Source organism: Cylas formicarius, unplaced genomic scaffold (assembly GCF_029955315.1).
Source record: "Cylas formicarius isolate icCylForm1 unplaced genomic scaffold, icCylForm1.1 PGA_scaffold_2__14_contigs__length_35257938, whole genome shotgun sequence".
Lineage (NCBI taxonomy): Eukaryota > Metazoa > Arthropoda > Insecta > Coleoptera > Brentidae > Cylas > Cylas formicarius.
This window is the reverse complement of record NW_026844319.1, coordinates 22,716,714-22,738,485: the sequence shown is the minus strand read 5'-3', so window position 1 is coordinate 22,738,485 and position 21,772 is coordinate 22,716,714. Positions and strand designations below refer to the sequence as shown.

General features: G+C 39.2%; 1 protein-coding gene across 14 annotated transcripts in view; it reads left to right on the top strand.

The window, feature by feature from the left end:
* LOC132698564 (serine/threonine-protein kinase MARK2-like) overlaps nucleotides 1–21,772 on the top strand; it is a 44,538-nt gene that overhangs the window by 19,407 nt on the left and 3,359 nt on the right. For 3 of the 14 annotated variants that reach the window (XM_060664736.1, XM_060664737.1, XM_060664738.1), the window contains exons 4-15: nucleotides 9,759–9,992; nucleotides 11,305–11,525; nucleotides 12,584–12,728; nucleotides 12,783–13,045; nucleotides 13,815–13,995; nucleotides 14,059–14,230; nucleotides 15,170–15,181; nucleotides 15,264–15,434; nucleotides 15,512–15,656; nucleotides 18,515–18,628; nucleotides 19,014–19,199; nucleotides 20,817–20,873. In XM_060664736.1, coding sequence (XP_060520719.1) covers nucleotides 9,759–9,992; nucleotides 11,305–11,525; nucleotides 12,584–12,728; nucleotides 12,783–13,045; nucleotides 13,815–13,995; nucleotides 14,059–14,230; nucleotides 15,170–15,181; nucleotides 15,264–15,434; nucleotides 15,512–15,656; nucleotides 18,515–18,628; nucleotides 19,014–19,199; nucleotides 20,817–20,873 — 1,901 coding nt within the window. The other 11 variants (XM_060664728.1, XM_060664727.1, XM_060664726.1 and 8 more) reach the window with 11 other exon arrangements.

Sequence of the window (21,772 nt, the reverse complement as noted above, 5' to 3'; positions counted from 1 at the left end):
ATCCGCCTTAATATCGATTTAATATTTTTAAATGTTGACCTGACTGTTTCGTCATCTGCCGATCGTAAAATATGCGTTTATTGAAAATTTCGGACTGAGGCAAAATGGATTGATAAGCGATAAAATGTTTCTCTTTTAACGACATTATGATCAATATAGAACACAAGAATTTTGAACGCCACCATGACAAGAATGTTAAGATGAGCCATTCAGTATGCGCATGTGCGGTCGATTCAAAATCTCCTTTTCAACCAAATTTCGCTTAAACCAGTAAGACCTAGCGGCCTTCAGCAACAAACATGGCTTCTGTCAATTCGTCAATTCCTCATTTTCAATTTTTATGTGACCTTTTCGAGTTAAGTCTGTTGTTTTGAAGGAAAATGACGGTAAAGTGCAGATTAGTGTGTGAAATTTAGGGGCATACGCGAAAAATGTCTGCCTCCTGAGGCGCACCGATTGTTACTGCCCTTAAATCCATTAAAAAAATTTATAATTGCGATACGTATAAAAGACTTTATCACCTCCACGATTGCCACCAGTCGCCACAATCTGCTGAACAAACTCCTACGCAGAAAATATGGGACGTTCGTTTTTAAAAGATGTCTCGTATTTGTGAGATGAAAGCACTCTGGAAAATTTGCCGATATTTCTCCAATGTACTTGCGTTCGTAATTATAGCCAATTATCATGTAAAGTTCGAAAGGGTCGTTTTATCATTTCGGCCGATGGATGGTGCCGCCCGTTTTTGCTAAAACGGCCTCGACAGATCAATCTGGCGTTTATTTCCGCCGACTCGAATTGGTAATAGGGAGGGAAATTGGTTGTTTCGTCGGTGCATTTATTTGGAGATGAACGATTTTGCCGAACCAAATTACGCAATCTGAAAAAGTCTCCTCAGTCTATTTGTCGATTGATACGCAAATGAGCGAATGAATAACACTAATAAAGAAAATAACGCTTTCTTGAGGTTGCAAATTATTTTCTAAGGTGCTGGAAATTGTGTATTACGTAAGTGCGCACCAACCATTATAACTCAATAACTAATAAGTATTTCCTTTTAATAGGTGCGCGAGGACGAAGCCATCTATGATTTTAATGTCCTGGTTTTATAGAATGTTGTATATCTTGCGATAAAAAAATGTTATTACTAAAGAAGACCGCGGAAAATACATTCGCTAGAGAGTCGCCAAGGGGCGTAGCCGCCACCTTAAACTTTTAAAGTGATTTTCTCTGAATTCCGCTCAGTAAATGTACCAAAAAAGATATGCTTTTTGAAACTAAGCTTTTTTCGAATTATTTTTTGTTTAAAACTTTTTTTATTTAAATGAAATTAAAATGGTGAGAGGTGAGGTGAATAAAAGTATTCTTAGCTCAAACAATTGTTTTTTAAAAATATATTGAATAGTCTCCACCACTTTATTTTAACAGATACGTCAAAAAATCCCTAAACATTTTTTTAAAAATTTAAGTTATCTGTTACTTCCCCCGGCGACTTAGAAATCCGAAAATATGTTTGGCGGTCTTCTTTTGGTCAGTTTAGAGATTTTTTAAATCTCTCCGACGAATTGTTTGCGAAATACAGCACTCGATTGGGTCTCACTGTTACAAGGTGATAATAAAAGTTATATTAAAACAAATTCATTCCATATATAGACAATAGAATTGTTGGTGTACAAAATTGGGTAGGTTGCGGAGTTTTGGATCACAAGAATTATAATGAAAAAACGACAACGCACAATTTCACCTTAGTACCAAATTATTGGTATTGCTTGACACTACCGAAAATTATTATCTATTAATTACTGGTACTGAAATATTAATTATCTCTTGTATTTTTATGATTTAATTAAAGAAATGTAGGTAATCGGTCAAATGGCGTCCTTGGACTTCTGACCGGCGGACATTGACATTGTTGCGCCCTATCTGGGTAGGGTCCACGCATTTAAGTAATTACACGACCATTTTGCCCTCCCATATTTATGACCAAGCGACCATGATACGCTGTCGCTAGATTTACCGTTCTGGTCACGCACCAAATATCAATTTTCATAAGTCGTCCGAACCCAAAAATGGAGTCTTGCTGTTTCCTCTCTCTTGACGTGATAACCTAAAAATTTCTTCGTAACCCGTATATCCTTACGCGAATTGGTGGCCCGCTTTCCAGGTCGCCGCGGTTCCCGTCTGCATACAAACGTAATAACACTGTATACACTTTTTATATTGTATTTGTATTCGTATAGGCAAGTGGGACCCATGTTTGCCGGTCAGTCGGATTATAGAAAAAATGGAGGTAGCGTTAAACTGCTATATATATTCCAAAGATATAATTTGTTAGTTATTATATTAAGGGCTAGTTGTATCGATTATGTTAATACGGGAATAGACGCCATAGGCTATAAATAAATAATCGGATAATGAAGTTGCGTCATCGCGTAACGACATTGCGTGGGAGTCGAAGGTAAAGAGTTCTTCGATATAAAAGTTTAACCTTCTCTTGATGGGTTACTCTAAAAAACGCCAACTGCATCGACGACGTCTGTTTTCCTAATATGGACTTCTGAGTAATTTTTTTTATAGATGTTCTTTTCGTCACTTAGAGAAAACGACTATTTATCGGCTCCATTATTTTCTAAATTCGTCGTTTCTGTTCGTTAAAAATGCACTTGTTCAGCCTTTCACAACTATTTACAAAAGTCGATGGTTAACCGTTGTACATTTTTTTATTTATGGATGGTTAGGTTAAAATATGTAGATTAGATGCTCGATATAATGCGAACGTATTTTGAATTCTGCTTCATAAAATTGAAGTAAAATTAATATTACGACCTCATTTATTTTTAGTAAAAGAAAATTAACACTGATTTTGAAAAACAATTGTTAAAACCGTCGCTTCCATTAAATACGTCAAAGTTCTTTATTTTTGATGGTACGTTCAGTGCCCTGGAACTTAAATGAGTCGATGCCCTAGGTGCTTATTGATTATTTACGGTTATAGTAACAAAATGGTTCTTACAAGGTTCTGATTCAAACTAAATTCGCTTGTGCTTCGTACAACTAGTATCAATTACATTTTCTATTGCGATAAACAGTGATTGGGTAAAAAACTAAAGGAAACATAGTTAACCCGACACTTTAACGTAACCTACCGTAAAAACAATTGGAAAGCAAAGCTCCTTCCTTGTTACGCGAAAGTATGATTACAATTTTCGCGAGGTACGGCCTAAAGGCGAATTAAAATCCATACGCTTGCTATTTCCGTTCAACGAATTTGCGTCTACCATAATGTTCGGCGTTGCGTATTCCGTAAACGTTAAGTTAACGTCGAGCGGTCGCGACGCCAACGACGCGAACCGTTCAATTTTATTGGGTTTAATTGGCGGCGGTATACACGTGATGACGCTGACGATTATTATTTAACTGCGGTCGCGTGTTATCTGAATTCGCGCTTTTAGATTGCACATCAGGGTAGACAGTTTTAGCCAAAGAAATACTTAGTTACGTAGATTCGACAAGCCCTTAAACGGGGGATTAGCGCAGATCATATTCCAAGCGCGCGCCGTTGCCACGTTTCAAATTTACTACCTGGTCCGATTAAAATACAGAGTGTTCGCCATGTTTTAGCCTCGTATCTAGAATATCTTATTACCCGAGGTCCACATCGTATTCATTGTATTTAGCGTTAGGCTTAAAGAGGTCATTTTTGTTTGTTAATGTTTTGGGAACCTGTAAAAGTACGAGTAATTTTATGCGAATTTAATAATTTGGCTTTGAGCTTTGCCATCTTTGTTAAATGCACCTAGGATCACCCAGTTTTCAATTAATTTAAAGAATCATTATCCGTTAAAAAATAATGGTCATAAATACAAGAAAGGTTTGCATATGGGATGTAAAAAGAAATAGTTAACACGAAAGTCATAAAATCAAATAAAATAATAATTTTTTAGGGGACCTGTGTTCATCCTGTAGAATTTACAATAGTGGACGTAATATACAATTTATTACAGGTTACTAAAAGTCACCTTCTTCCATTCAATCAATCACACGTTATCAAGACTCACCAGTTCCCTATGGCCACTTTTATAAAGGCTTGGACGAACCGCAGCTTTGCATATTTTAATTTTAAATTTCTGCTCTTTTCTGCTATATCTTCCACTTCATATTTCAAAAAATTATAGCTTATATATCTTTATTTATTTCTCCACGAGATGAAGTAATCTCTCTTTACTGTAAACCTACATTCATATTGTCCAAGCTGCATCAAAATTGTCATAATTTGAATACGTGACCTCTTCAAATCCGGGCATTGTAGGACATATTTCAATATTTTCTTCGTTCGGATCATTGATAAGGGTAATTATTACAGTTGTTTTTTTATTGGAATGGAATTTGGACACTATAGATTAACACCACATACTAAAATTTTTCTTATTATTAGGATTTTCATTACCTTCGTGAAATATTGCCCAATTTAAATTGGGTCCTAGTGAACGAAATCCCCACCACTCCACACAACTTTTTTAATTTTACAACTTTTGTATGGTGTTTCTCAAAGTACATTGTGTTGCTTTTTGAGGGACCCTACCTCAATAAATATTTAATTTCTTGAGTGTTGCCTCTTAGGCATGTTAATATGTCGCGTGATATATTAGTGATGCATTGTTTTAAAGAGAAAGAATGTAAAACCTAATTCTAGCCTATTATAGGTAATGCAAATCTATAAAACCATTATAAATTTGTACCATATTAAACGTAATAAAATATTAAACTAACCCAAATATGGTGATACTCTAAGAGTTGTTTTAATTTAGTTAAGTGTAAGCATCGATTGGTCAAAACCAAAAATATTATAATTATTGACAAATAAACGAGGTAGGTAGGAAAATATCTTTTGTTTCTTGTGTTTTGGAATTCTAAGGAAATCCGTTTTGTCAGCAGTTGATGGATTCAAATACAAAACATCAGTTTTTTATGGAAGTACTTTGGCGTTTCAGACGTAGTAATTATTTTATAAAGCTTTCTAAATGGCAACATGTTGTGGGACACCGGACGTATTCTAAAAATAAGTCTTGAGCACAAGTTTTGGACTTTTTCTATTCTTCGTTTATTAAAGAAGCGTGCCATATCTTTTTGGTGGCAATATCAAAGGATAACTTCAGTATTACATAGTCCTTTTTACAGTAAGTTTTGGAAAAGTTGTTTTACAAGAATGTAACTACCTAAATAAACAATAATGTTTATTTTGTTAAAGCACTTCTGTCGTTTAATGCCTACCGGTTTGGAGATTTATGGGCATTGTCAGCTAACTTTATTTTTACTCATCATATACTTATACTTCGAGACAAACCATACACCTGTGCCAAAAGTAAAATCGTATGAAAGCCACGTTAATTGGGTACACCTTATGGTGAACGGTGCGCCTCAACTGTTTGAGTACCGTTCTGCGGAATTAAAAAATATATATATATCAACGGCAGATCGTTTGACAGTATCCGCGCGGTCGCCTGAGAAAACCCGCATCGAAACAAATGGTAAAGTAACAATCGAATGGGCGCGACCTTGACGGCGAGCGCACTCATATTAATATTGCCACATTATAACTTTTTTTTTCTCGCTCCACGTCCCCCCGTGCTCTGTACGTGAACCGCAGTCTACTATTCGATTGGCTCGGCTCGCGATCGTTGCTGATCGAGATTAAATCCTCGGGATCGATTTTGATAACGACGGGCCGCCGGTGACACGCCTCGTCCCGCAGTCGTGGACGTCGTCGTGTGTTGGCGTAGTTTTTTTTTTCGTCCTTTCGGATATTATTATTATCGGTTGGTTCGCGTTTTTCCGCTATTGGGGGATCGAGAACGCGAAGGATGTGCTAGGGCTGGCGCGTTCCTGGCGATTTTTTCGCCACCACCGCAGCGGCAGGTATATAGTCCGTTTCGGAAATATTCTCCGATCCGTTTGAGTGCAATAAAATTTAGTCGACACCGCTGCTATTGAAACGCAACTGCTCCCTGTACTTGAACTTAGCTAGCGCTCAGTTTCTTTAAACTATGCCAGAAGTAATTGCTAAGGGCTTCAGTATTAATTATTATATTTGTAACGGAATTTGTCTTACGCATTTGTTAAATTTATGTGCTTATTGGAAAAGTACTCGGTTTCTCTACTAATTGAATTTGAATCATGCCAGATATGTCCGATCTGATTAAAAATACAGTTACAGCGTATCCTGAGGCGTTTCGTGCGAGGTTTCGATTCGTTTTAAGTTCTCCCCAGCACCGTTTTGAAATCTCCATTTTTGACATTCATATCTGTCATAATTCGTTTCATCAAATGTTTCGCAAAATAATAATGATCATCCATGATAATTTATTTTGTCCATCAGTGTCCAATTATTTCAAATTTCCAGCAGCATTATTGTCGGAATCATTAAAAAATTGTGGCAAGATTAATTTAAAAATTTAAACAAAACTTTTTTTAAGGTTATGTTGGTACGCTTCTCTGTCGCCGTGAAGAAATCCAAACTTTCGATACGAACCTCGACTTATAGTCGAATGATCCTAGTAGTCATTGCCAGTTTGCAGTATAAATAATAAAAAAAACTAGACTTAAGTATGTACACGCAATAAATATAACAGTTGAAAAGATCACACTCTGACCAGAGATTTTGGCCAAGGTTATTGCGAACATACAAATCCATTTTTATTATTACATATGTGCTTTTGAGGATTTTTTCTTTACGTTTTCGTGTATTTTGGTGGTTTTTTGAACCATTTTTCGCGTTGGATGGAGAATATAAAAAATTGATTCCTCACGAACCGCAAATTTAAGAAATGCTTTGTGCAACCAGTACTTATTTTGGCTTTTCACTTTAATATAATATGACGAAAATATCTCTGAATATTCAATGGTCAGCATGGATCAAAGATATTATATCCAAAAGACCCTTTTACATCCTACATCCATAGAATTTGCACGTCAAATTTGGTAGTTTGCTGTTGGTGATTTTGCGATTTGAGAAGTGTTTGTGCCTAAATATTGATTAAACAGTTATCTAAAATGGTTTTTCCATTACTTAATGTGTGGAATAATCAGTTAAGATCATACTAACTTGTCGTAGGTAAGCTTTCACCTGTAGTGATGTCGCACAGCTTTGACTTTGGATCATGGAACGTCCGTTCTGTTCTGGAAGAATGGGAACCAAACTATTCATAACTATTTACGTCGACTATTTGCATGTCCAATGGATTATAAATCAATGGCAAAATTCAAAATCTCCATCGCTTTAAATATTGTTGTGTTTAGAGAACATTAAATATCGTCATGACAGGACGCCACTGACACATAAATAAGTTTTGTCTGAAGGAGAAAAATAATCGTGGACAGGCTGTAGCACCTTAGCTGGTTCACACTCAAATCAATATATTGGGGGTCAATTTAATTGCAACAGCGAAATCGACGAATATTCTTGAAACGGGCTTGAAAATAAGGTTTCCTTGAATTGACGCCGTGTCACGGATAGATAAGGCGCGAATGTGTATGTGTGTACTTTGCGACGATAACGACGATTAAGATCGTGTAACCTGTAGCGTCTCCGATGTCAATGTTTGTGTGTTTTGTGCGCCCGCCCGTGGTACAAAAGCCTCGCTTTAGCTTTGTTGTGTCGTGTGGGGCAGCCCTTAGCCTCGCCCGTCGTTCCCCATAATCATCCCGGTTTTCTTGCGTTCCCGTAGACTTTAAAAGCATGAACGAGGATTCGCGCCAGCGTCTCCATCATCACCACCATCAGCAGCAACAGCAGGAAGCGGCGGTTAAAAAGCGCGCGCTCGACACGTGGACCTTCGACCCGTCGGACATCGGCATCAAAATGCTGAAAGATCGACGCGAGAAGATCACCAACGCCGGGAAGTACTCGGAGCGTTATCGGGACGCGTTCGCCCACGACGTCAAAGAGGAAAAGTACCCGTTGACGAGTAAATGCCGCGAGGCGCTCGAGCACCACCGTCAGTCAGCCAAAGGCGATCGGGAAAGCCCCACGTTGGCCACCGGCATGGTGCTCGCGTCCAGAGCGTCACCGAGCAACGCCACCAACGACCTAAACAAGAACCAAAACGCCCTGATCGGGTACAAACCAGTACCGGACGGTTCGATAAAGAGCCCGCCGCTGACGTCTCCGGTCACGTCGCCTATCGGCACCCCCAAATCCACAAAGTGGCCGAAGAAAAGCAAAGATGTGAATATTTACAGCGTCACACCCGCCACCAACGATGCCGTCGAATCCCAGCCTAAGCCACGGCAGGTGGCACTCAACTTGATATTGAATAGTAACCAACAGAACGACAGCACGATGTCGCACCTGCTCCAGGTAGAGGACATCATCTCCAAGCTGAACGAGAAGGAAAAGAAGGAGGTGAACCTGCGCAAGTTCGACGAGCTCGTCAAAAAGGTTATATTGGGAGGAGACGCTAAGGCCGCCAAGAAACCGGCGACGGCGGCGGAGGGGCCGCCCGCGTCGGAACAGTCGCAGGACGCCCTTAAGTCACACGGTCACATTCTGAACCCGATCAAGCATTGTAACGAGATCGAGGATCTGCAGGCGAAGGGCTTGAGCGACGTCGAAACCGACATGGAACACGAAAGGCCCTTCAAGAGGCACGTGAAAGAGAGGAAGAGCATGGACCACCAGGCCGTAAAAGAGGCGAAGGCGTCCAGCAACGCCGCTGCGGCGCCTCTGAACAGGACTGCATCAGACGTTCAAGACAAGAACGCTGCTGCGTTGAAGCGGAAACCAAGACTGTCGCGGGAACGTAACAAGGTATACTGGCCGTTTTTTTGAGGCCACTCGGGTTCAAGGTTGCGTCAACCTTTAGAAAAAGTTTTATTTTCTCCAAGCCACAAGTTGTTGCGAAACTTTGAATTTCATCATTCTTCAAAAATCTTTCAATCCTTATTTTCTTAATTTTGAATGCAACCAATAATCAGAACTCATCGGCCGTAGAAACGATACGGTTTGTCGCGCGATTGGCGTAATTTGGGTAATTAAAGATGTCGCAAAATTTGTGAGTTAATTTTAATCGACAACTTGGGCAAGCAAGCGAAATATATCAGCAGGTCTTGCTTCATTGAAATATCGTTTCGTACGAAGGTGACACCGTTCTTATCTAATCGCCCGTCTTGCGTTATCGTTTTTGGAAAATATCGCATTATTAAAAATAAACGTATTTACACGAGCTCGGAAATGTAACGAGCATCGCGAAGATCTCCTCGCTCCGATATCATATTTATTAAACGCTCGTCATCGCCTCCGAAACATTTGCTTTGGCAATTAAAGCTGCGACACCGAGTGTCAACATTCTATTAGAACGTGTTAATTCCGCTCGATCGTAAGGCTACGAAAGTACAAATCGACGTACACAGGGTGTTATCAAAATGCCGTTGAAACTAACCAAAACTCTTGTCTGAAAATCCGAGCGCGCTAATTTGGGACGCCCTGTATTACACACGATGTGCGTGACACATTTTCGTCCATATTCATTTAATAAATATTAATTCGGCATTAACATTTGCGTCGGACGTAGGCTTTGTTTTTCTTAAGGAATGCGGTATGTTATCTATACGCAAGCGATCCTTATTGTGTTTTGCGCTGCTGCGCCGACATGTTAGTCCGAACCACAGAATAGCCAAAGTCGGCCGATGAAACCACAGAAACGCCTCTGCACCGGCGCGCGACGTCTATTTTCATTTCCTTCCCCTCTCCCTATATATAGAGCAATGACAGCACAACGGAATCCACGAGGAGTAGTTCGGCGTCGACGCGGAATAGGCCGAGGCTGGGTGACGAGCCGACCATCGGCAAGTACAAGCTTCTCAAGACGATCGGCAAAGGCAACTTCGCGAAGGTGAAATTGGCAAAACACGTGCCCACCGGCAAAGAGGTGGCGATCAAGATCATTGACAAGACGCAACTCACGCCCGGCTCGCTGCAAAAGCTGTTTAGGGAAGTAAGTATATTATTTTCATGAAATCGTATCTCGAGACCTCAAGGACCAAGGGCAAGTTATCTTTTTCACTTGGTTTTGTGCACATAGAAGTTGTACGAACTCGAACGATTTGTAAATATGAGAATAAAAATAATACTAGATACTGAAAAAAAAAACATACATCAATTATGTTATGTTGTCCCGAAAATGTCATCATAGAAACACTAAACATTTCACTTTTCAAACAGATTTCACTCTCACCTGTACCTTGAAGAAGCAAAAATTTTATTCTTTATTTACACCAAAAAGTTCATGGTCAAAAGAAAAATTCGAACCAAATAAACAGTAGAGCATCACCATTACTGTGTTCCCAATATACCTTCGACGGTTAAGTCATTTCTCCAGTTCGGCGTTGCCATATCCAACAGACTTAGGAAGTAATTTTCCCTAAAAATACGTCTGATGGTACTCAAAATTGACTCAGCTGCGTTCATTTTCTGTGTTGCTAGAGAAAGCTGTTCCTATAGCAAGCACGGTATAAGACATTAACTACTTGCCTTTTTTAACGTCACACGGAGCCCCACCCGGTTCTGTGCTAGACCTGCCTTATTCTTCGTTTACCACTTTTGTGTCTGTGTGTGAATTTTTCCCGCTAATTCTGTTTGCCGATAAGACAGAATCCTTAGAACAAAAAAGAATTACAGATTTCTAAGGAAATAAAAGCCGATATAAAGGTCTTTGGTTAACCGTGCTTTGATTTGTATTTTACGTGTGGTTGTTAAGTAAGATTACCAAATTGCGCCACAAAATGCCTTATTAGCTGCGTTGGCGTTAATCATTTAGCGAGAATCACGAACGGAAACATTGAACTTGAATTAGCATTTCAATGTCTAATGGCGATCGAGTTGTTTTCGTCAATTAAGGCAGTGGCGTTACGTCACAAACAGATTACTTTCGCGTCTGTCCGAGTTCTTCGCGTTTCCCGTTTCGTATTGGTGTATTTCGTCATCAGAAAATTGGAAAGGGGTAATTGAGTAATTAACACATCTGCGTCGAGTGTATAAGGACACGCAATTCTTTTATCTGCGTGGACCACAAGTATTCGTTTGACTAGCGAGAGATATCACCTTTAAAGTTGTCTGTCTAAGTAGGTCTTTTTATGAGCTCCCGAAAAGACGAAGGTGTGGTCAGTGTTCCATTATTTGCCATTTCTCATTTGGCCTCGACCTTTCTACATATCCGCTACTTTTCCCCAAAACATTTCCAAGATCAATTATCGTGGAGAATCTACAAAGCTTGAGGTGATCTCGTACTAACCAAGATCGGGTTTCAGGTAAGGATAATGAAGATGCTGGACCATCCGAACATCGTGAAGCTTTTCCAAGTGATAGAAACGGAGAAAACTTTGTACCTGGTGATGGAGTACGCCTCGGGAGGCGAGGTCTTCGACTACCTCGTGCTTCACGGTCGCATGAAAGAGAAAGAGGCGCGGGCAAAGTTCAGGCAGATCGTTTCCGCAGTGCAGTACTGTCATCAAAAGAGAATTATCCATAGGTACCGGGAATAAAATGTCTAAAAATCGGCAGCCACCGTAAAATTTAGGATGGAGAACCAATTACCTCCTCAATCTGTGGAAGGGATAACAATGGTCTTTCCATATTTAATTATTTCACAAACTGAGCACAGTTGCGTTTTTAGAAATATCTGAATTAACAAATGACAATCTCTAATATGGATCTATGCATCAAGATAAAATCAAAAGTCAAGTCAATCAGTTGACGTTCTCTTCAAACAAATTATGTTATTATTATTAATTTGTGTCACTTATTAAATAAGTTAATGTCTGACGTAAATGCTTGTACATTTCCGAGGGTATATTTTGTAATCTATTTATAGCTCGAATAATTAATTGTAAATGTGGCAATGGCATTTACGTCGATTACATAAACATTATGGTTCGGCTTGGCCCCCTCCTCGTGGACTTCATTAGGCGTTTCTTTGCTCTACAAAACCATCAATCCCCGAATTTTGCTTTTGGTTTCGAAGCGTATTAGTCATGACATGTAGTTATCCGCCAATTGAGCTTGTTTAGAAAGTGTTACTAAAATAGTAGATTAATTCATTTCACTAATATTGTTAGACTCTTCGTATTTTCCGCTTCAACGTTAACAAAATTGTTAAAGAATCGTAATATCTTCTAAATAAAAATTTTACATGAGACAAAAAAGTTAACAACACTAACACTAACTAGAAAAAATTAACTTCGCTTTCGCAAGAAAAAATTTTTAGTCAAAGGATGAAATCCTGTCTTTTTCATTGCATTGAGTTAGTTGGTAAAAATGTATTTTTTCTGACAGCATTGATTTTTATTTTATGTTTAGTTTAATGTCAGTAGGAATCATTGTAGGTATTGTAGGACTGTAGAAAATACAGTGACCCCGTTAGAAAGAGATTAAAGTTGATAAAACTTCTTCGAAGATTTTAATTAGGATTGGGTTACAACGGGAACCCTTTAAAATCGGTTTGAACGTTTTTTTCCGATTTTGAATCCGCAAAAAATATCCATCGGTTATTGTTTGAGCCGCAACATTAACATCCGTTTATGTTTGCAGAGACTTAAAGGCTGAAAATTTGTTGTTGGACAGCGAGATGAATATAAAAATAGCTGACTTTGGTTTCTCGAACGAGTTTACCCCCGGGAATAAGTTGGACACGTTCTGCGGTAGTCCGCCATACGCCGCCCCCGAACTATTCCAAGTAAATAAATGCCCCTCGTTTTCGGACGTTATCGTACTAAAAGTGTATGTGTAGGGTAAGAAATACGACGGACCCGAAGTGGACGTATGGTCGCTGGGCGTCATCCTGTACACCCTGGTGTCGGGCAGTTTGCCGTTTGACGGGTCGACCCTCAGGGAGCTGAGGGAGCGCGTTTTACGCGGCAAGTATCGGATCCCGTTTTACATGAGCACCGACTGCGAGAACCTGCTGAAGAAGTTCCTGGTGCTCAATCCGGCGAAACGCGCGAGCCTCGAAACGATCATGAAGGACAAGTGGATGAACCAGGGGTATGTGGGGTTAGTTTTTAATCAGATACTCAATATGTACTGTGTTGTGGTGGAGTAGTGGGCCGAAACGAACGCTCTCGACGGTTTACGGTATCTATGAATTTTTTTCTCTCGTATTTAGTTTAGAGACATGTTGTGTGTTTTGCATGAAGACGGTAACTCGGCTCTGCTTCTTCGTGGGAGTGGGGAGGGATCGTTTCTAGGTCGATGGTCTGCACCTTCCACGTCGTTAGGACGATCAGTTTTTTGTTACAGATTTGACCTCAACTTGATGAACGCCTATGTCGTCAACATTGTCTCATATAGATTGTCGGTCAGACGACCAAGCAATCTAGCTAGTACAAGTTAAGGTCAAACTCAACAAGTGTCACCAATAGAATATCACCATTTTTCACCTTAAGCTCCCCAACTGTTAGGTTGCATATTGACGGGTTACAAAGTTTACAATACAATACAATACCTTTTGATTAGGTCGCCATAGTGGTGAAAAGTTTGGTGTCAAAATAAATGGACTCCTCCCCCCCGCCCCTAAACCTTAGCGCTTCTGTACAAAATATTTAAATGGAAGTAATCATCATGATATTTAAAAATAATTATGTAATAGTTGTCAGGTTGTATAATTTTCGTTAACATATTTAGTTTGTTTTCTGTTATACTTTGCTATGGAGACTAATTTTTCGAAGCAGACTTGAACGTAGAAATTTGATGGTTGGTGTTAGGTGTTGACGTTGTTTACTCTAAATACGCCGGCGCGTTTCTAATTCCCGATCCCTTACAGGTACGAGAACGACGAACTGAAACCGTACGTTGAGCCCGAGCAAGACATGAACGATCCTAAAAGGATCGAGGCACTCGTCTGTCTGGGCTTCAATCGGTACGACGTCGAAAACTCGCTAGACTCGCAGAAGTACGACGACGCTTACGCCACTTACCTCCTGCTGGGAAGAAAAAGTACCGACGTGAGCAAAAAATATCGCTCGTCAGCGTTCGAGTTTGTCCAACGAGCGGATTGTTTGTTGCAGCCGGAGAGCGACGGTAGCCGTAGCGGCAGCAGCCTATCTCTCAGGACCATGACGGGCGGACAGCCGCAGGTCGGCGCTCCGCAGCCGACTGCGCAGAGTCCCTCGCACAGGGGTGTGCATCGATCGATCTCCGCCACCCATGCCAAACCAAACAGGAGAGCGTCGAGCGGCGGTAAGTCGCTTGCCCTTTTTCTAGGTGCACGAGACGTTCACAATTTTCTTTGTAAATATTTTGAACTAGACAAATTGAGGTGGTAAGTCTTCCGCCTGTAAAATTTTTGTCAGAAAAAAAACGAGCGATGATGGCGTGCAAATAAATGACACTCTGTGGGGTACATGGTTTAGATAGAATTTCACCTAAATTTTAGGAATTCCGTTTGATTTTCAAGCAATTCCGTGGGATTCAGTAGGAATTGCATAGGATTTTAACGAATTCTATGGGGTACATTGAGGATTCCATGGGGCAAGGTGGAATTCTGTGTAAATTCTAGGAATTTCATGAGATTTTGAAGCAATTCCGTGGGATTCAGTAGAAATCACATAATAGTATTTAAAGCAATTCTATAGAGTACTTTCAGGATTCCATTGGGTTAGGTGAAATTCCCTGTATATTTTAGGAATACCTTGCGATTTTAACGCAATTCCGTGTAATATCCGCGGGATTCCGCATGAATTATATGGGATTTAAAGGAATCCTGGGGAGTTGCTGTAGGATTACGTGGCGTTAGGTGGAATTCCATGTAAATTTTAAGAATTTTATACTATCCTCACGCAAATTCTCTTTGGTATTTTGATGGGATTCAGTAAGAATTACACGGGATTTCGAGAAATTTTGTGGGATATCTATGGGATTCATGCGATAAGATGGAATTAATTGAAAGCTTAGGGATTCCATGGAAATTTTGCAGAATTCTGGTGTACAAATTTTAGTTGGTTATTTACCCCTCAGAGAAAAGAAAACTTTTGTTGTTTCAGCAAAACAAAGACGCTGTTCCCGAAATAGTAATTGTTCAATAATCTGTAACCAAAAAGGTTCTGTGGACTATTTGTAGTTTATTTTTTAATATGTACTGTCTCCTTCCTTTACTGATCTCATTTATTTTCTTTGCAGGTGGACCTATCGGTTAGTATTCAAAGTGACTGGTTTGCGGTTTGTGTCGATTAGGTTGTTTGGTTACGATTCACGCGTTGCGTTGTTATTTTAGCAGAGACTTTGAGGACGGGGGCGCAACCGCAGGTGGCCGCCGCCCAAACCAACAACCACCAGTCGGGTTTCAAGCGACAGAACACCATCGATGGGCCTACGATCAAGGAAAACACGGCACGTCTGAACGCGCGTCCAGCCAGCGCCCAACCAAAAACTACCACCGAGAACAGTGAGTTCTGACACGCTGACTTGTCCGTTTTTTCCCGTTTTTTCATTTTGTCCTTTTCCATTTCTCCCGCGAATTAGGTATACAAGTGCCGGCCAAAGCTAGAACCGTTTCTAAGAACACGACGCTGTCTTTGGGGACGACGGTGGGCCGTCGGTCCACCATCAGCTACGACGGCAAGTCGGAGAGCACGGAAAAGACCAACTTGGCGGTCGATCTTCCCGGGTAAGTCCTCCGATTTGGGAAAGGTCCTATCGAAAAGCTTTTTTTCAACGCACCGCGTAGATTATGATTTCGGGATGCAGCGGAATTCGCGGTGGTAAAAGTGGTTCAATGTGATAATCTGTTAGTTGAAACAACACTAGATTGATACTGTCGTCCTTTCGCCCAATATTCTACGTTGCGTCATCATTAACTGCAGACACGCGCTATCCTTCTCATCCGACTTAAGTAGGGCATAGACTGTACTGCCGCCTAACGGTTTGCGACATGCGTCTATTCAGGGAAGTTATCTATATACTTTTCCAGCGTAGGGTAGGATAGGAGAGAACCCTAGGTAAGGCAATGCCATATCAAATTATATTAGGGTGTCATCTGTGTTCCTCATGGTGGTGATTGTTCACACCCCTCTTTAGTATTTCGTATTAACGATATTGTTGATTGCTTTGAAAATACAACATTTTTGTTGCTGGCAACGTAAAGTTTACTTACGTCCTTTACTGATCCAAACTTACATTGGAGGAGAATTAATTGATTTTATAACATTTTGGACTTAGTGATATGTAGGTACTATATTAGTTATTTTGTATATTTTATTTGGAAATTATGTAATTACATGTCAAGAAACTGATTGGGAATTGGGAATTAAGTTGATATACTTTACGACGTTGCATGAAAATGAGCGCTGAAAGATTGCGGTGTTGTGATGTGGCATAGTTAGTTTGAAATTATTTCTAATATTAATATTGTGGACAGTGTTACGAAATATTAAGCGATTTTTTATGGAAACTGGCTCATTAGGATTATTTATTACATTAAACAAAAATATCGAGAAGTTTAGGATTCTGCGCTCATTCATTTTGAGCCATTTTATATCATTGTATAATGTACATGATCAAGTTTCCTCAAACCATAAATACAAACTTAATGCATGCATTCTGCACTATCTGCACACACTTCTTACTTTCCTGATCCAAACAAAAACCATAGACACAGTCACCAGGATCAGAAATTCACACAAATTTCGTTTCAGTTGTTTACTTAAAACATGTCTATTATTAGATAAAACTTTCATGGAGGCAAAGGATTTTTGAAATGTATTTTTAGGTGCTCTTGTCACAATATTTAAAATTTAATTTTGAGTGCTGATCACTATATTTAATTTCTTCTTCAAGGAAGTCAAAATTCTCATTATTTTGAAACATCATAGCACATGATTAAGTTTTAAGTTGTGGTTTTGAGATATCTGATTTAAAGTTTGAATGTCATCATTAATGTATGTTTCAAATTCTTTATAATTGCCAGCGCTGAAGCTACAATAAATTTGTGTGTCATCCGCAAAGGCTTGAGTTTTACAGAATTTTAATGATCTCAAAATATCAGAAGTATAAATAACGAAAAGCAATGGGCCTAAGGGACACCGGATAGAAACTCTACCTTCTCCGAGTAATAGTTATCTATGATTTACAAGATTAGAAGATTCAACATTGAAACCATAGTATCGTAGTTTATCATTCAACAGCTCGTGATTAATTGTATCAAATGCCTTCGAAAATCCTAAAAGCACTAAAACAGAACTCAATTTATTATCACAAGCTTGAAGAATGTCGTCCAAAACATTAGTTAAAAAGCTATAGACGTACCAAACCCTTCTTCGACTAGGCAGGCAAAATATTTATGATACGAATGGTCATTCAAATTTAAGGATTTGATGTTTTAGGTAGCGGTTTACCAAGAGAAATTTTCAATTGGACTGATAAATAGCTAGTTTCAATGCAGGAATTTATGATGTGCTTAATTTATTTATCAATAAGAGGGCTGCATTATTTTGACATAAGTAGGGATAGGTGGCGGTAGTATTAATATTATTAAGAATTTTGTTAACTGTGGATTGAAATTGTTTTTATAGAAATTGTTATTATGAAAGTTTATTCTTGCTGGACAGTCTGACTTATTTTGTAGGTATGTTGAAAAAAAGTTATTAATTTCATTAGGTTCTGATACATGTTGTAGAATTACGTTATTTTTTGTGGCGTATGTATTGAAATTTTTTTGAGCAGACCACGTTTCTTGGAATGGTTTTATTATTTATTTATGTGTTCATGAAATTTGAGATGAAATCGCACCTTTGCGTTACCATTTCATAGCACTAATTATGCTTATTATTCTCATTTTAAATAATAGTAAAATTGAAAATTTAAGCCTGTTCTTGTCGGCAGTTTAAAACGCAAATCAGGGAAATAATTTGATTTCATTCGGTAAAATGTAGTTAGTAATTTGTCTTAAGAGTCTCCATTATCTTTAATGTACTATTTTTGTTTTGTAATGACGTTGATCCCGGTTATAAATAAATAAATCAATTGTAATGTCCGTGCTTGCATCAGAAATTGATGACGCAAGGTAAAACATTGGAATCTTATTTACTCGGTTATTACTATTCGGTTCATACTGTTTATACACCTAGCTCTTCCAATTGCACCGCCACCAAGGGCATTTGGGATAACAAATAATTTCTCTCCATTATCTTCTTATATCGGGTTACTAATGGTAGTTTGGGCACTAACTTGAATTGCAGTAGTGCGGCGAAAGTTCAGTTACTGCACGCATAAAAAATATTTCATTTTCAACTAAATTTAAGCATACAAAAAATAATCTGTAGCCCTTTGTTCGATCGCTGAATTCTCGCCGCAGTAGAGATTAACAGTGTGACCACCACCGTAGGAAATTATACGCAAGATTCCTAATTTGCTGGCCGCGAATTGCGTAAAATTTCGAATCCACGTAATACGTTCCTAGCCCCGCCCACTTCCGATCCGTCCCACACCGAAAGTATAACTGTATTTTGTCGCTAATCGCATGTGCAGCACCGAATCCTCCGCTACGGGTGACGTCTTGAGGCCCGGCAAGGGTCACATCAAGTCGGCTTCGGTCAGTAGCGGCGGCCCCGAGACCGCCGCCAACGATCCCCTGCGCACTAGGTAGGTTGTCGTCGGTAGAGCTCTGGCCACGAGAATACCATTCGCATAGAGACACGTTTTGGACGCTTTGGTTTCACCCCGTAAGAATACAAGGTGTCTGATGTACATTTTTCAGAAAAATAGTTTTTAATAGACGCCCCTTGCGTCCGGAATAGCGAGAAGTCTTTAGTATTGAAGTGAAAGTCGGAATGTACATCGGCATCGCTGTATGTAATGCTTTTGTTCGTTTCATGGCTAATCCACAAGCATCATGCAACAATCTTAACCTTACATTTTAAAATATCATTTTGAGTATTGTAAGCATTTTCAGAGTGTGTTTTGGCAAAAAAAGAAATATCTAAGAACAGCTCGGTAACGTCTTTTCCTAAAGTTTGTCTTTGTATAGTCGTACGAGCGCGTCTCCTGCGGCGACCAGACAGCAGGCATTCCCGAGGAACACGTCAGCGAGGAGCACCTTCCACTCGGGTCAGACGAGGCCGCGGGCGCAGTACACGCAAGGCGCGCCCGGTGACTCGCCCCACACTAGGCCCGGTTTTTTTGCAAAGTTTAGCCTCAAGAGTTTTACGAAAAGGTAAGACGCTTCAGCACCGTTGCTATTTTCCTGCCGAATCGGCTCGGCTTTTTTTCCGTCTATTTTTTTTGCAAACCAAAATCACACCCGCAGCGGTCCAGCGGTCATACTCGGAACGTAAAAGGGGTGGGGATTAGTATGACAGCAGTCGCTGTATTTACCGGGCTAAAAATCTCTGGACCCTTTGTATCTGCGGTTTAATTAGGGCATGATATATGTCTAATGACCGAAATTTTGTTGAGGTGACTTTCTACTCGACTGGGTCTATTTCCTTTGATGGAAAAAAAGCTGCGCTGTTTGTATCTGAGATGAGAATTAGGTTAGGCTCTCCGGTTATTGGGTTATTTATGTGTGGCTTTGCTTACTTTCCGCTTTTGTCATTTGCGCTGTTGCCAAGCGTTACATTTACTGTACAAACGTTTAGTTCAAAATGTGTGTCATAAACATATCCATCGGTTAAAGTGTTATTAATGGTTAATAAATTGTGAATCAATGTGCCGTTTGTAGTTAATGTTGCTCGAAACTCTGTATCATTATTGTTATACGGGGTGTAATTCTGAGAAACTACACAATGTTTATGTAAAGAAGCAGTGCTCATTACGCCGTGTAAGTTTTCTATTTTTTAATATTCTTTATTCGGGTTTATTGAACAAAAAAGGCCATAGAGGAAAGTGCTGTCAAACTGGGCTTATTGAAACCGTACAAGTCATACATTGCCCTGACTGAAACTAGAGGTATTGCTAATGCTGCGTGTAATGTCCCATGGCGACCATATATATATTTGTGTCTTAGTTTATTATGTACGTACTGTTTAACGTAACGCTTCGTAATGGCAGTCATGGCCTGGTCTCGTTTTTTGGGTTTTGCTATGTGTGCGCGGGTGGTTCGTCCCTTGAAACAAAAAAAAAGAAATTTCAATAAGAAAACACAATGTCAAAAGTTGTTTCTCGTTCAGGAATTAAATGGGGTCTCTTTTGAGGGACGGACCGACTGCGCAACCGTAAGCAAGCGTCCAACCCCCACGTCCCACCGTCAGGCCCCTCCCCCTTCTCGATGGATCAGCACGTATCGTGGAGGAAGCACATACGCACACGCGCAGAAGACTCGTCGATTTTTTTTTATATACTATAATTTTTGATATTAGTATTTTACGAGAGATATTTTGAAAAGTTCAATTCAAACAAAGAACTATCCCGTTATTATATTGTTTTTATTTTTTAAAATTTTAAATCGTAGGTTACTGAAAATTATTTGTATTTTATTCTTTTTTTTTTTGTTGATTCCGCCCGTCGGTTGACTCTAAATGTAAATACTATCCTTTACCAAAGTGTTCTAAAATTTATGATGTTTGTCCTATATATTGTTAAATAGATTTTTATTATTACATCGAAATGTTTGATTTTTCCGGTTGAAAGGGTGGTAGAATAAAGAAAAACTTCTAAGTATGACCTTTCGGGGAACGCAACGCATGGCATCGCGCACATTATTAGCTTTCACAATTGCTTTTCTTACTCCGTTACATTTGCCCTCTCCCCCACTCGGTTTTCGTTTGCGAATGGCGCAAAACCGATCCCCGTTTTTTATGTTTCTTATGGTTTTTCGACCTTTTATTTTCAGAGCATTAGAGCCAGGCCAACAAGTTAAACATGGCAACTCACCGTTACCTTCAGTAGGGTAAGTTTAGCCAGACGCTGAAAAAAACAGGAAACGACGTTCTTTACAAAAACGAAATAAAGATATTTACCCTTGTGGGTATGTGCAGGAGCCATGTTTTTGTTTCTCGTATTTTCCGTTTCGTTTTCTTTTGATGTTATTTTTTTTTTACTGGTAAGTCGCGCTCGAGTAGACAGATTGCTGAATTTTCGCTGGTGCAGTGTAGCAAAGTAGTTTGTAATCTCGCGTATAACTTTAAGTAGTGTATAATTCATTCGTCCTAGCCCAAGATCGCATTGATCACTAGTGATTCCTTTTTCCGCAGGCTCAGGTTTTAAACCTCGGTCACGTTTGTTTATCTTTTGTTTTCGTAAATCTCTTTTATCTCGTAATTTCTCTCTCTTTATTCCTTTCTCTCTGCCACTCTCCTTATCCTCTCCTTTTTTTCATCTCATAACTTGTTCGCTCTTTTACTCTTTAACGTCTTCTTTCATGGACTGAAGAGTGTTGCTTAAATATGAATCGTTATTGGCGTATCAGGTTATAATATAACAATATTAAAATTTTCTTAATTTTTATAAATAGTTAAACAAATTTGACACACTTTTAAAGATAATGTAAATCACAACTATTTTTTAAAACTTTCCAATAGCTTATACTAAACAGAAATGCATACAAGATCATAAGTACATCCGTATGTGACACACGTCTTCCATTTCAAATCGCCAAGGTCTTTGCAAACTTTACAGTATTGCAGTATTTTTGCTATTAGTCTTTGTATTTGCAATATCTTAATATATTTTTTCACTTGCAAAATCAATTTTCTAACTAAAAAGAAGCAAAAGCAGACGTTAACGTAAGTTCGTTGTAACATTGTTATTAAAGAAAATGTTAAAAAAGTACCATTTCTCATTTTTTGG